We start from the raw sequence: 16,603 nt of genomic DNA on the forward strand, positions 1-16,603 counted from the left end.
GCTCCGGAGCTGAGGCAGATGGAGACAGCATCAATCAGGCTCATCTCCCAGATATGGGGCGCGGTGTTGAAAGGATGAATTAGCAGTATAGCCCTGCATGGAACCACTTAATCCAGTCAGATGTCAGGATGTAGAGTTCCTATGGGGCCGAGCGGTGGCGACAAAATTAAATGTCACAATATTTTTGAGCAGATACCTGGATATCGTTAATGCGACAATGTTGTAAAGATGCCTCTGGGTACTTTAATATATATATTGGTATCAACACAATAATATGGAAGAATATGGAGAAATAATCCGTTTTGTCGATGAAATGTCGAATTGAGTAAAGGTATAAGAATATTTGAACAAGTGAATCTGGTAGGTGGAAAATTACATCACTTTACTGTAATGCAACCTTTACAACCAGGAAAAGACAACACATATCACAATATGATGATATCCACAATCTAAGACAGTATACTTTCATATCATGATAACAATATATCAATATATATCAAAGCCATATTGCAGTTTCGATAACATTTCGATTTTTTGTGCAGCAGTATTTTCCTCTTTCAAATACAGATGTCAAAACTTGACTTTGTGCTGGCCTTCTTCGTGTCTGCATTCTTTCCTCATGTTCTGTAACCCTCTGGTAAAGTTTTTATTGCTTTTTAAACCAATGTTACGGTCGTGTTCGAAAACTCCCACTATCACCTCTCTCATTGGAAACCCTTCTCTCTGAGCAGTCCGACATATGACACTGAGCAGCGTAGGCACAGGCTCAGTCAGCACTTTGTAATGGCTCTTCCTGCTGACCTGTCTTGTGGCATTTTACTAAGTGAATGATCAGAGCAACTACAATAAACTGGAGGGTATTGAATAGCCTCTCAGCTCGCCATGTCTCCAGGCATTTTGATTCTGGCCCCTGAACCACAGCAACCACACTGCTTTTTGGATTTCTTAGAGCTTGAAAAACCCCACTTTGAGAATGCTGAGGTGAATTCAGACAGATTGGCACCGTTACTCGCCCCCTGGAGATAAAAAAGGAACTGTTTATTTCACAGCTTTTGGCCTGTGATAGAGTAGACGGCAGTAGTAATATGTTTTGATCACGTAGCGTCTGAAAACCTCAATGAGGTCGAACTTACAGAAAATCTATTTTCATGCAGGCGGTGCTGGAAGTTATACCTATAAAATTGAGTGGAACTTCATCTCCTCATTTGTCTGTGTAGCACTTTGGCTGATCCGAATTATAGTCTTTGCTAAGTAAATTTCTCAACAACCTTTGCTGCTTTTAGTTCTGCTCTAGGCCCAGTTGTTGCTCTAATATAAGCTTTATCCCCTGGGGCGAGAAAAGAAAAAACTTTCTGAATCAATCCAACCCCACTGTAATTCATTTCACCCCGCTCTGGCTGCTACTAGCGGGATTCCTGGAAGGCCGTCCAGACAGAGAGAACATGATTTAATCCAGCCTCTGTGGCCGTTGCGATAAGCCTCAGACACACCCAAATTTTCACAAGGGGAAATATTCTGCCAGGACCCACAATTATCCAAGTCATAATGACTAGAGATGTTATCAAAGAGAGACTGGCCCTTAATTGCTCACCGATGTTTGGCCTTAAGCAGCCACGTATTTGAGAAGAACTTGTCCTTGTTTCAGGAGAACGGAGCTTATCGTTAAAGTGCTGCACATGTTCCTGTGACGAGGTGTTTTCCTGTTAGTCCCAGTTTATAAAATGGGACACATTAGACTACTGGCAATGTGATATTACATTTCCATGGACCATTCTGTCAAAATTTAATAATTTTGTATTTTTTGTGTATTCCGACAATTCCCTGAACACTAGCAGATGTCATTATTGGTTCATTATTAATGTTTGGAGAAAAAAATCTTGTTTATTGTCTGTTTGCCCAGACATATTTTTCAGATTTCACACATTCATTGCTGCTTTTGTGGTGCTGATTGGGAGCCAGCCTCATTTAACTCTTTTATTACTACATTTTATCACAGATATATTGGTATCGGTGTAAATGTTGTTCAGTATGTGCCAATACTGACTGTTTTTTAAATGTAATATAAAGCAGAAAAGATGCTTGGGTTGGGCTGATTATTCAATTCCCAGTGAAATTTACTGTTTTTAGTGCGAGCTGTAACATACCCTGCCTCCATTAAGTGTGAATCTTTTTGTGTTTGGCAACCACAAAAAATGTTAATGCATAATATTTTGTGTATGTAAAAAATATCAGCCAATATATATCATTATTGTAATTTTTTGCGCCCCAATATCAGTTTCGGCATTGACCACAAAAATCCAGTATCAGTTGGGTCCTAGTGAGAAAATAGATACCACTCTCATGCCAGTTAATAGGAAGATGGAGCCACTAACTAGTTAGCTTAGCTTAGCATAGCAGAAAGACTGGATAAAAGGGAGAAACAGCTAGCCTACCATCTTTATACCTCAAAAATATATACAAAGTAAAAATTTCAATTGACTATTTTACAAGGACTTATGTGCTGGACTATTGCTTGGCTGTCAGTGTCATTAAAATCAAGTGTCACTTTCAAACTTAAGTTTGTCATGGTCCTGAGTTTTAGTCTATGATTTCCTGTTTTATGTTGAAAGTTTACCCTCATGTGTCATGTTTTACTTCCTGTTTTCCCGCCCTTTTTTCCTGCTCACCTGTGTTCCGTGTTTAAGTTTGTGTCTAAATGCAAAGTACTTCATTTTCTCTTTGTACTTTGGTACTCATGGTGTCTACCTTTGAAAAGAGCCAGACTAGTTCTTTCCCTGTTTCCAGTCTTTATTTATATCTGGCTGCTAGCTGTAGCTAACATTAACGCATCAACATGAGAGTGCATGGTATCAATCTTCTTAGCTAACTCTTGGCAAGAAAGGGGATACATTCCCCCCCCCCCCCCCAAAAAAAAATCTTAAACTATGCCTTCAAAACAGGGGTCTCTCATGAGTTTTAACAATACGATGCAAAGTTCACGTGCAAGCTTCATTATTATCTGTAAGAATAACCAGTGGAGGTTTAAACATTTACTACCATAGATTAAACATTCACAATAACCTATAATTTAGGGTAAGACTTTAATATGACAGAGGTTGGTGTCAAGTTATTTTTGAATTTCCAATGAACACAAAGTTTACAGCCGTGCCATTGCATGGCCATGTTGCTAAGAGGGACACACAACAACAGTATAATGAAAATGCCCTATTTATTGGTGCATGCTTAAGTTCAAACCTCAGGATTTTATTGAAAGAAACACACAGGGACCTCAGCGGTGAATGATGAATGGATGAGGGTGTTCTGCATAAAGCTTGAGGAATGATTTGTGTAACCACAGTGGGGTTGACCACTGGTGGCACAGATGGTTTGTTGTGCTGACTGGGTGGGTAAGAGAGGATTAATTCTTTCTCAGCCTGCAGAGACTTTTTTCACCTCCTAAAATACACCAAGGCTGTTAAGATCGACCAAATTCTGAATTAAACTTTTCCCCCTCTTTGCCTGTGGGCCCTGAGAGAGAGATGAAACATGGAAAAACTCCCATCCACTCAAAGTACAAACAAAATCAGCTTAAAATATCCAATTAGTAATTAAATTCTTATCAAATATCAGATATTAGAGCTGACGTTTTGCTAAAACAAATTCTGTTGCAGACAGGTCATACTTGGAACAGCAATCCTAGTCAAACTATGATCGGTATCTTTACTGCTAATCTTGAATGTTCTCTCTTTTCATAGCTACATTGTAGTTAATGTCTTGGATGTCACAGAGATTCATAACACTGTTGGGCTTTGAATAGCAAAACATGAACAAGACTCAAGTGCGTGTGTCTGCTAATGTTCTTGAATAACACCTCCCGGGACTAGTTTCAACCGTCTGCACTCTCCTTCCTTGCCTGCAAGCTTTAGTCTGTGAAATGTGGAGCACCATCTGTTGTTAAGCTTTTTGCTGAAAAACATCTCTCTCTCTCTCTCTTGACATTCTCAAATTTAAAATCGAGAGCAGGAAGATACGTTATCTCCGTCCGTTTCAAGGTGTTTCCCAGTTTAATGGTGGCCTCCCCCTGAAAAGTGTTTTTGGAAATCACTGGCCGCAAACCATATCTCTTAACTGTTGCTTTGCCACTTGGTGGGGGACACTTTGCTTTGGAATAGGGCCAACATGCTTTTTGGCATCCAAAAACTGTTTGTGCCCCTCGCACAGTGCTCCTCAAAGCTCACAGTCCTCCCTCTTTGACTGCAAACCTGCACGTCCCAAATACACTCGTAAATCTTCTCTTCCTTTGTTGCCAAGAGTGTTTGCAGTGGTTGAGCAGTACAAAGTTTTCATTGTTTCAGCTGCTGTTTGCACAATTTTTTAGATTTCTGCTGCTCCCCTTAGTTAGACTGATGATCTACGTATTGGGGCGCAGGCTTTGAAATGAACAATAGTCTTTAACGCTTTCTCTGAATGAGATGAATGTGTGTAAACTTTGATTTACACTTGGTCTTTGATGACCTTCATTTACTTTCCCATTTAGCAAGTAGCCTTCAAATTGCCCTAATTATGTGCAGTTCTTATGTAATAAGGGGTTTTTGGCTGACGCTCTGTGTTGGAAAGAAGTAAATGGAACCATTAAACGTTTTGTTTAAATAAAAAAGAATAATGACTTGATTTTCCTCAGCCGGGTCGAACGACTCTTGTGTTGATTGGTCCTAAACCCACCGATGGTTCCAGAGGTTTGCCACTCGTCACTCTGGAAGTCAGGTTTAGTCCAACACAAAGAGAATTTTGACGGGACAAAGTGACAAGGCTGGGAGCTATCGGGTTATGCGGTGTGACCCAGACTGGGGTGCTCATGCCAGACACTTCTGCCTGCTGTCAGACTGGCTTGTTTAGACAGTCTGTTCAAAGCCAAATGGCTCCATCCAGCAACCAGACAAGCTCCTCATATCAGTCTATTTTCTGCATTAGCGGTAATAAGCCAACAATCCGAGCCATTAGATGTGGGTTCGGACTTTGGTATTCTCAAACAAATCAAAATGAAAAATGAGTGTTGCCAAGGCAGACTTGTGCTAAGCCTCAAGTGCTGAGAGGGCGGCTGAAAAACCATTTAATATAACAATCCTTTACCTCTCTCCAACCTACATCCTAAGCCCAGAAAAACTAGGTTCTCTGTCTGAAGCACATTAGTCATAACTGACAAATGTGCTTTATTTCACGTGGAGATTTATAGAGAGAGAAGATAATGAAAGCACCTCAGAGCCTGATCTGTTAGTGAATGAATCAGCTGTGGCCCATACGTTACTGCGCAGTGCTTCACATCTAAACACTGTTCTGGCAGCGTCATGCAGATGGTTTAAGATGTAAACAGAAGGTCTATTCCTGAAGATCTGGGTCACTGCGTGTATGTGTGTGGGTGAATGTTTGCGGTGAACAGGACCATCAGATAAATCGAGAATTTTCCTGTCTACCTAAGAGACTCCTGCTTCCCAGTGGGCAACTTGAAGAAACAACACAGTCACCACTGGGATGATTGGAAGTGGTGTGTTTCAAACCCTGAGTACGGGGGCTTCCTGGCACTTGAACAAAGCCACCTTACTGATTTTCTCCATGTAACCCTCCCATCTACTCCAGTGCATGCTCATGAAAACTTCAAAGTTCACCTACTGTTGTGTCTGGCTATTGGGTTCAATTAACAACATGGTTTATATACGACATCAGCAGAAACTCAGAGATCAGAGGGTTTGCAGCCTTTTTGACTGTTCCCCAGTTCTTGGTACCGACTTGCATTTTCACAGTTCTTATCCGTGTGCTGCTTGTGCTCTGAATGGCCTCCTCTCCAACACATCTGGGTCAAAAGGCGCGGCTGGGACTGCTGCCTGTCATTCCTTCACGAGAGCCAAAATTCACATGTCGTAATGCCGTGATGAGTTCAAAGATACTATATGTAGCAACTAAGTTGGAAGCCTTTTTGGTGGTTCATGCACTGTGGGGATTCTTGGACATCATTTTGATTTGTAATTTCCTCAAATATGATGAGGTTGAGTTCAAATTGCTTTCCGTACATATGAAATGAATGATCATGATGAGTGAAAGTGGACAGCGCCAATGGCTCTAAGTCTTAGTTGGAGGCCTACTTTGCGATCAGATTTAAACTGACGCTTTGATCAAGTGTTTGGACTGAGATTTATCAGCGTATAAAAACTGATTGTTTCCCTTTGAATGGAATTATTTAGCAAATGTTCTGAACATGAAATAATACATATAATGCACTAAGCCCAGTCAAGCCTGACACTATGAGAGTGAATCTCCCAAATGTAATCTAAGTGTTTTTTGGCCTCGTGATTTCAACATCACATGTGCGTCCATAATGCTCTTTCTTTGGCCTTTGCTCATGTGTTCAATGAAAGGAGTTGTTCAAAACTCTCGGAAGTATTCTCATTCACTTTATTTCATTGAGTTAGATCTGAAGTCATTTATGTGTGCTGAGTGTGGGACTAAAGCTGGCCCTAACCCTCATGTCACAGTGAGGTTGTCTGACAATTAGTGTCAAAGTGGCCCAAAACCGAGCACAGAAGTACTCGGTGTTCATGGAGTGGTGGAGATCTTTTAAAAAAAAATTGGGAATTGAAGTGTACAGCTCAAAATGTTGAACTCTTTTAAAAGTTCAATAGTTGATTTTTTTATGGCTGCTTGGGCAAAACATAAGCTACAAACACAGCATTTACACAAAGCAAAATTAGCTCATTTGGAGTCATGTTTATAACCACTGAATAAATATAAGCCCGATGTTCACTCTATTTTAGCTCTGTTTTGGTCTCAACCAACTCCTGAGGTAAATATATGGCTCTTTACCTGCTATATAAATGCTCCAGTGAGTGTTCACCAGCTAATGCTAGTCTTTAACTTTGTCTTATCTGTGCTGGTCAAAGCTTTTTCAGTGGCAACGCTGATGTGAGCTGTGAAAGTGAACCAAAACTGTGAAATTTGGGGCTATAAAAACTTAAACAGTGAGCTGTTAAACACAAAACACCTCTGTAGAGTTTAGGGGAACTGCAGAGTCCGATAATAGTAACTACTATAATATTGAAGGTGGCTCAGCTTACGGCTTTTAAATATTTAAGCTTTCGGTTAACAGTGAACAGCACCAGGAATGAGAACTCTTGTGAAAGACAAATTTTGTAAATCCTGTATATTTTTCCAATTATTTTGTTTGACTCATTACAGTCTTTGCACCATATGCTCGTTCAGCAGCTCTCTTATCAACACCATCAGTCATTTAATTAAAACTGTATGGCCATCATTTGATACCCAAAACATATTTCCCATCTGTCTGTTCAAACCGTGCTCTACGTAATCTTGGCAGAGGTCTTCAAAATTGCTTTCAAGTCACCCAGAACAAGGCGGGGGGATGGTTCCTCTTTGGATCGCTGGGGCCTTGAAGTTCCTAATGATGACATCAAACATTCGGAGTGAGTCGTGCTTGCCCTCGCCGCCCCCTGATCTGCAGGCAGAGAGGGCAGCGGTGAGCTCATGCAGGGCGGAAGTCGCTTTGCCATTGAAAGTGAGAGAGAGAGAAAGTGCAACATCTGGCTAAGCCTATGGGAAGCGAGGCAGGATGCTCACGGGCCAGGTGTCACTGTTTGCGATGGAAAAACCCAATCGTAATTTAGAGTGGACAGTGTAAGTCCTTACCACCTTGACACTAGCACCCCTTGTTTCCCTGTGTCACATCCTATCTCCGGGACCCACCCTGGAGATTCAGGATCTGGGTCAGCAGCTGTCAGCTATAGGAGTTGCCTGTCGTCTTTCGTAAAAGATGACGTGAGAAACCATTATCAAATGTTTGTCTCCCTTTTCCCCTTCTCATTTACCGTCCCCATTCCCCTTGGCAGCAGGAATGTGGTTTGTACTGTGTGAATAAAGAGACATGCATAGGCTTGTGCTGCATCTAGCACAGCTGGGACTGGGTGTGTGTGTGTGTGTGTTTGTGTGTACACGTATGCATTTCTGAGTGTTTATTTGCCCGATTACCATTGTATGTTTGTGGGTTGACAGAGCTGATTCTGTGTGTAAATACGTGGTGTGTGGCTAAAAACCACATGTTATAAATGTTAATGCATGGTTTATATCCATTTGGGGTTTGATTACAGCCTCAATTACCTTACAGGGCCACAGGTGTGCTTTGTAGAGCTGTTCCTCTGATCTACCCGACATGCTCCATCTTTGTCTTGCTCTGCTGACTGTCTGTCAGGGTAGATCAGTGGGATCCAGATGCTTTTTTGCAGGGCCTGAATCCCAGCACTCCCGGGGCTTTCTCAGACCCCCAGAGCAAAGGTAGGCCCGTCTGCCTGTCTGTCTGAGAGGCACGCGCCTCCCCCAGGTCGCTCACATGAGCTCAGCTTCCAGGTCGTGCAACACGGGCTCAGTAATTGACCCAAATCAAATGCTCACTGGTGAAAAAACGTGCCCCACGCAGCCCTGGACGAGCTTTGTTCTTCGACCCTAGTTTTAATACTTCCTCCAGCCCAGTGTAACACTCAGGATGTTGCTCCCTGGTTGTCAGACAGACAGTCAGACAGAACAGGGAGTTCATAATCTAGTCAAGCAGACACAATGGGTGATGGAAAGATTTTGTAGTCCTGATGGAAAGATCTAATGTGTTTAATCACACACTCTTCTCCTGAGACAAGTGGACCAGCCACACACACACACACACACATAGTGGGCCCTGTGAGTCTCATTCCCTTTGGTTGCCTGATATTTTTTGTTAATCGGTGATGGTAAATCTTGTGAAATATCTTTAATGTCAAACAGAATCTTCCATTAATTAGTGAGGGTCACGGCTCTCTGACTTTAAAGCAGATGTTCATTTTGAAAACCCTATGTGCTTAAAGAATGATATGGTCGTATTTATCAAATTAAAACAAAATTATTTCCAAATCATTGTGTCTCATCTATAAAATCAATTAAGCAAGGCTATGACCTCAGACGGCATGTTTTTCTCTTAGGAATATTATTTTCTGCTGCACACACTGACCACGCTTGAATGGATTTCACGGTGATGCACATACGTTGCTGATGGGTGTATCTTTGAGAGTGTATATATATGTGCGGCACATTAGTGTTCGTCTGAGGTCATATGTTTAAGGTCTTGTGATGATGTGATTGACAGGACCCAAGTGAGACGTGGACCCCCTGACTCCTCCCCTCAGCAGACCGGGACCTCCCGCACTGTGAAACGTTATCCATCATCCTCTGGGCCTATTACCTCCAACGCTCTACCCAATGGCAACGGCTACGCTAACAGCAACGGCCACAGGAACTGGCAGGGACACAGAAGCGGTCACAGCAATGTGCACTCCTTTAACACTCACAGGCCTGCAGGCGACAGCCAGCTACAGGGACAGTTCAACAACGTATTATTACCAGCAGGTAAGAGCAAGAATTAAATGTGAGAGGAATATTACAAAACTTGGATCTGCTCTCACTTTACATGCATATTCAACATTTCCACTCTCCCTGGCCACGTCAAAACAAACACAGCCCACTCCAGCTCAGCTCACAGAGGCCGGGATACATACATACACACACATGCTGTGGTGTCATCGTTAAATGGAACATTAGCCACAAGAAAAAAAGTTGGCAGCGTCCCAAGCTGCACTTCCCTTCTCCCACTGTCCACCCACCCCACCCCCTCTGTGGTCTGCATCCCAGCAGACAGACAGACGTTTGATATCAAAGCTGTGTACAGTGTGTGAGCATGTGCTGCTGGAGAGGAGTGTGTGTGTGTGTGTGTGTGTGTGTGTGTTAGTGTGTGTGTTTGTCAGTTACACGCTTTGATATCGTTGTGAATCTGCGCTGTCACCTCTCTGACATGACAGGCACTGAACCCTGGCGCCTCTACCCACAACAAAAAGAAATGTGATCTTGTCTGTCCTAATTTTTATTCTCCCTTCCTTACTTCATCCTCCTCTGATCCACTATCCAGCACACACAGCTGTCTGCTGTTCAAGCTTCTCTTGTTTTTGAGTCCTGTACCAGAGCAACGGCTGTTGAACTGCTTCCCACCATTACACAACGTTCACTTGCACTCACGCTCTCTTTGTCTCCTTCACACATACACACATCCAAAACACCTTCTCCCAAAGATAAAGGGCTTGGAGCCCAGCCCGATACCTAATAGTATTCTCTCCCTCATTTGCTGGCCTGTGGCACATCGCTCATTCAGCTGCAGCGTGCCACTGGCCAGCCGTCAGCACACACCCTCGCACACTTATAAACCTCCCTTTGCCCAGACTGGGAGTGTGTCACAGTCGAGGCTGACGGAGGAAAGGATGCAGCTCGTCTCCAGCCTGTCTCTGCTGCTGCTCCCTCTCATCCAGGTGTGTGTGTGCTTTCCAGGGGCCAACCTCACCGCCAACCTGGACCGCATCAAGATCGTCTTCACACCCATGCGGTGCCGCAGGGTGTGCAACGGCGGGCACTGCTACAACAGCTGTGAGAAGGGAGACATCACCACAGTTTACAGCGAGACGTCGCAACACCAGCAGCAGCAGCCAAAGAACCAGGGCTTCCGACTCTGTGAGTGACGACTGAGGGCCTTAACCCTTGTCTTACTCGTCTGCTTGTCATCCTCTTTACTTCTTCTTCTTCTTCTTTCTCTTCTCCTTTCTCTCTTGCTCTCTCAAACACTGCTCCTGTGTCTCCATCCCACTTTTTCATTGCTTTTTTATGGGGTGAGCTTGACAAAATAGGTTCCCAGTGGCATGCTGTCCGTTCTGAATACCAAGCTCAGAGAGGAGGTAGAGTGGTGCAGATGAAAGCTGAGAGCTACGCTAAAAACTCTCACTGTCACACAGAAAGGGAAACAGGGAAAGCGGGAGAGACGGGGGTAGACCAGATTAAAAGCGGGCTCTGTAAAAGGGGGCTAATCTCCCCCCTGCACACACACACACACACGTGGAGCTGGTGGTCCCACGCTCCCAACACTTAGCCCCATCTCTTTGCGGTTTACACCTCGCGGTTGGCCCCGCCGTTAACCATTTAACGTGCTCCCTGGGAGAGCAGGAATGAATGAAAGAGAAGAGGGAGAGGCAGAAAGAGAGAAAGAGTAGCAGCATGAACAGGATTTTATAGGGATTACATTAAACCTTCCATTTATCCAGGGGGCTTTGCTCCAAATTCACACAGGAGTGTCCATGGGAAGGGAGGGGGCGGTCAATGCCAATGGGAGGGTCGTACCTCTGCATGTTTCTTAGTTTTCTCATCAGTATAAGGGTCCGGCTAAGGCTCAGACTAATTACTACTTGTGGATTAGAGGGTGCACATACCACACACATACACATCTCACACGAATACAAACAGTCACACGAACATGCAACCTTCACCTAAGTGCACCAGGCTCTTCGGAGAGCCGACTTATGAATATATAAACAGGTTGATGTTGCAGATTTATGTGCCCATTAATGGGGCTTTGGAACATGCTGCAGATATTCCAAACACTTCAGCGTCCTGGCAGAGTCCTTCCGCAAGATTACATTCCTGGCACCTCCGCTTCTGCCTGAGTTTGTTTTTATGCCCCGTTTTTAATTCTCGAGAAGTCTCCCTTCATTATGTTCAAGCATGTGTTAAAGAGTGTGTTAAAAAGAGATTGCTCTCCATTTAGGCCCCGCATCCTGTTATTGCTCGGGGTGTGCGTGTTCGTCGAGGAATGTCAAGTGGACAGCAAACAGTTATCTCATGCTGTTGTTATGTTCCTTACACGGTGCAGTAAAATCTGGCTGGATAATTACAACAGGCTCCCTTGATACGCACCCTGTGTGCGACACTTTACTTTAAAGCCTGATATTAGATTGGGTAGAAGTCTTTTTATTGAGTGAGAAGCGTGTGTGTGTGTGTGCGTTTGGATGTTAGAGGTTGTTAAATGGACAGACGGATAGGCAGACAGGGAGCGTGGTGTGCAGTCGATAGTAGGTTGTTGTCTAAGAATAGTTCCTGCCCCTATGTTGAGATGGGACTGGCCTGACACAGACCAGTGCAGACCTGCATCCCACATTGAGAGGATTTAATAGCTGATAATTTAACCAGCATGTCTAATCATACTGGACCTCTTTCAGTCTCTCTGTCTGCCTAACCCTGTCTTTTTGTTCAAATTGTTGTCTCTTTCCTGTTTTTAATCTAGTCCTAATCACTTTCATTCCGTATCGGTTGCTCTTCTATTCTTATTCCATCCCTCCCTCTCTTCCTCCTCCAGTCACACTGTTGTTAATGCTATGTGACAGGGAGCTCATTCCCTACATGCCATCGAGACTGTCCAGAGTCTCTCTTCTCCCTGCTTTCACCCTGTTAGTGTGTTGCTGTCTGTCTGGACGAGACAGAGGGGATGCAGCTCGCAGCGTGTTTCCATCACTTGCGTCCTCTTTCATCTCATAGTATGTGGGCCATCTGTATCTTCTACTGCCTTGTAAAGCATGCCTCATATTTGCGGTGTGTGGTACTGCTGAGCCGGATAAGTTCAGCACTTCACTTTCTCATCCTTCGTGCCCCAAAATGGTTCTTTTCTTACTCGTCACGGTTGGATAGATTTTTTTCATTTGATAGGCTTTGATGTTTTGAGTTAGGTGCGGTCAGGTCAGAGTGAATTGGTAGATGGGAACAGGCTCAGGTATGCTGGGCTGGCACCCATCCCTTATGCCAAAAGATAAGGCCAATGAAAGGGCTGTGAGAACAGTACTGTCAAACACCATCTGTCCAGTACCGGCCTTTCCTCTTGTTCTCTCCCATTGGTAAATTACAAAGTATAAATTAAACTGTAGACTTAGCACGTTTTTGGGATTCAATTGACTTACACGGTAAGAGCCAGATGCCCTCCTTTGAAGATTTAATAGTTTGGGAAATTCTCATTTTCTCTCCGTCTGTCAGCCAAGCAAGTGTTCCATGCAGATATCCGTGCACTTGTTATTTTCTCCAAATTATTACAGGATGAATCATCACTCATCACCACGCACAGGAGTCTATAATTACTGATGAGAGGCAAAACATGCCAGTTAAGGAGGTGCAACATGAAGGGTAGTGCCAAGGCTCTGCCTTCAGGAGGAAGTTGAAACTTGATAAGCGTCATGTGGAATGAGGTGTCTGCTGGTGCCAAATTCGAGAACAGCATGACCATTGCTAACTGTTTGCAAACAAAGCCTGTCCACATGAAGCCTCAGCACATGCCCTTCCTATTAGGACTACCCCTTCTGTTTCTTATTACCGGATCCATGTGTATCAGGATGCATAAATCTGTGTAACTAAATGTGGCGTGCTGAATACGTTAATGAATCTCTCACTTCTAGTACATTCTCTTCCTTCTCTCTGCAGTCTTCTGTCAGATTCCCTGTCTTAATGGAGGCCGATGCATTGGCAGGGACCAGTGCTGGTGTCCATCCAACTCGACAGGGAAGTTTTGCCACCTGCCAGCCCCGCCTCCTGTCAGGCCCACCCCTCGCAGCCACAAGGATACCAGCCACCAGGGACCAAAATCTCCCTTCCACTCCATGTACACACTACCACTGTCCAATCAGCAAGGTAATCACACATAACTGTGGCCAATGGGAGACTGTCACACCAGAAAGTGTAACAGCAAAATTCATCTGCATGTCTTCCTGAAATGTGGTTCTATAAGCTTGTCTCAATATATTTTTTCTCTCCACTGTGCTGTTGACTACCCCCCTGATATTTCTTTTCTGGGGATTGGACATATGAGGAGGGAAAAAGAAGTTCTCAGTTATTGTCAGTTGGCAACGGCACTCCTATGGTTATGCCCCCTACAGTGGGACATAGCGACTTGGCACGCCGCAAGGAATGGCCAGAAGAATGTGACAAGGAGCTCAAGGCTTTGACCTAGCCTCCTAATTGCCCAAATTGCAATCCGATTGAGCATCCGTGGGAAGTGCCAGAATAAGTCCAATCCATGGAGCCCAACCTTGGATCGGACTTGGCTCTAACCTTTGGGTCACTCTTTCTGGGGGTGTCCCATGGTGTTTGGCACCAGGGCATTGACAGCAATCCTTTGAGCCCAGTGAGTTGTAAGGTCCTCCATTGATCTGACTTCTTCTGGCACATCACACAGATGCTCAATCGGATTGGGGTCTGGGGAATTTTGAAGTCAAGTTGATGCCATGTGCTACTTCTCATGTTCCTAGGTCAGTTTTTGCTGTGTATCAGGGTGTATTGTCCTGCTGGGGCGGGGCACTGCCATTGGGGATTGCTACGGTGTTTGGGTAGGTGATTTGTCTCAAGTGCATGTATGCCAGGACCCAAGATTTCCCAGCAGCACAATGCATTGTAACAAGATAATCAATGTTATTCCCCTCGCCTGTTCTTCCTTTCAATGTTGTGGCTGGAATACTCTAACAGAGTAGGGTAAAAAGCAGCTAATAAGTGACAATAGCTTGTTCCACTGTCGATTCTCCTGCGAGAGTCCACAATGGAATAAGTGTCAGCACTGTCAAGATGACTTGCTTTTGATGGGTGTAACTCAACAAAAACAATTAAATCTGCTGTTCACAGTAATTATAATAATAAATTCACTGTTTTTAAATGTTAGTCTGACAGGGCCTTTGTTCTTTGCAAACTCCTCCACTTCTCCTGACGATCACACATGTCTACTCCTTGATTTTGAACACTGTTTATCATGTTGCACTCTGCCTTTGCCGGCCAACAGCGGAGGCCAGACTCTATTTTGAGCAGATTAAGTAATGGATGACTCAGTGGAAGCCCTCGTATTGTAGCACAATGCTGCTATTATCAAACAGGGGTGGATATTAGAAACAGAGCAAAACAACATCATGAACTTTTAAGAAAGAATATATAAGAGAGAGATTTGCTCACTTTCTACCAATGTCTCTGGCTGCAACTAATAATGAATGATGTATTTGCAGATTATTTTCACGATTAGTTGTTTAATCATTTGGTCTATTAAATGTCATAAAAAGTGTAAAATGCTCATCTAAATTTCCCAGCCCAAATTGATGTCTAAAAATGTCATCTTTTGTTCAACCGACAGTCGAAAACCCAAAGTCTATCATAAGTAGTATATCATAAATTACAAAGAAAAGCAGCAAATCTCACATTTAGGAAGTTGGAATGAGCGATTTCTTACCTTTTTGCTTGAATAATTACTGAAACAATTAATCGATCATCAAAAAAGTTGGTGTAATTTTTTATTTCTTCCTTGCGTCTGACTCAGCATCTCACTGTCAGACAGTAAGTAGAAGCAGAACCTTTGTCTTAGTTAAATTATATTCCACCTAGAAATCTTCCATCCTCCTGCATTTAAGTAACATGAATAATTATCACTACATGACATGAATCCGATCCCTGGCAGTTTCATATCCAGGCCTCTTGATAAGGTCTACTTCTCCTACTTGGACTCTCCCTGCCGTCTGTCTGTGAGACTATGATTTATGAGAGTGGGTCAGGATTCTGGGAAAAAGCCCTGGCACTCCCTGAAGATAGATGCTTCCCCTCTGTCAGGAGGACAAAAGAGCTCATTCTCCACATTGCAACATCTTCTCAACCCCTCAACAAATCTGTTTTTGGTCTTTAAGATGATTTGATTTAAACCAGAGAATCCAAAACTCTCTGTGTTGTTGTTGTTATGTAGTCTTACTAACGTCTTCACTGCTGGGAATTCCCCGTGTAGATCTCTTGGTGATGAAGCAAGCTAAGTGTGTGTCGAACAAGTTTGTGCAGGATGTTAGCTGATAGCTCACAAACTGCAGTATGTATATACAGCTTTTATCCCTTGGCTGAGGATGCTTCCACTTACGTTATTCAAAAATTTTCAACTATAAACTATATTGTTTAAACTGTCTCTCTCTCCTTCTCCAGTGTCTCTCCACCCATCCCTGGTGAACGTTCACATTCAGCACCCTCCAGAGGCCGAGGTCCACATCCACCAAGTTGCTCGGGTGCAGCCTGGGCAGAGACCCACAGAGGGGGCTCACTCTGTCCGGCAGCGCTCCCAGCCTGCGAATGGACATGAATTCATCATAGATCATGGCAGCAGGCACCCACACACCAATGGGAACGGTCATGGCCACACCAGACTGCACCACCGTCAGAACGGACATGGCAGATGCTTTCAGGAAACAGTCGATGGACAGGTATTGTGTTGAGTCATTAAAACACACTACAGTATGTACACTGTCATCAAAAACTAAGAAACCAGTGTAGGAATGTGTTGTTTTACCACTGATGCCATTATGCTTCCACCCCGTCACCTTTTCTGATACCTGCTGTCTCAAACAGGAAGTGGCCATGATTCATGCTATGTCCAGGAAGTATGTGCTCTGACCACACTGGTCATCTCATGTTCCACCAGTGCCAACATCACAGGCATGTTATGAGTTAGAACACATTCAGAGGAAAAAGGTTAAGCTAGAAATTTAGCCTATGTGCTTCTCTTTGTGGTTAAAATAACAAGACTTTCATGATCCGTATGGCACCGTGCGTACAGCATGGCACGCACTGCTGCACCGCTGATTTACATGGTCAGGATAATGTATGGCTGTCACAACAGACATTCATTTAAGGGAAAAGGAAGTTAGGAAAGGGAAGGGCTTAAAGGGTAACT

At 43.8% G+C, this 16,603-nt stretch overlaps 1 protein-coding gene across 1 annotated transcript in view; it reads left to right on the top strand.

Moving 5' to 3' along the window:
- LOC141010321 (latent-transforming growth factor beta-binding protein 2-like) overlaps nucleotides 1-16,603 on the top strand; it is an 89,583-nt gene that overhangs the window by 23,232 nt on the left and 49,748 nt on the right. Inside the window, exons 4-7 of the mRNA XM_073483202.1 lie at nucleotides 9,155-9,414; nucleotides 10,384-10,563; nucleotides 13,345-13,551; nucleotides 15,859-16,133. Of these exons, the coding sequence (XP_073339303.1) occupies nucleotides 9,155-9,414; nucleotides 10,384-10,563; nucleotides 13,345-13,551; nucleotides 15,859-16,133 (922 nt within the window). The remainder of the gene's footprint in view (nucleotides 1-9,154; nucleotides 9,415-10,383; nucleotides 10,564-13,344; nucleotides 13,552-15,858; nucleotides 16,134-16,603) is intronic.

The sequence above is a fragment of the Pagrus major genome, chromosome 16 (assembly GCF_040436345.1).
Source record: "Pagrus major chromosome 16, Pma_NU_1.0".
Taxonomy (NCBI): domain Eukaryota; kingdom Metazoa; phylum Chordata; class Actinopteri; order Spariformes; family Sparidae; genus Pagrus; species Pagrus major.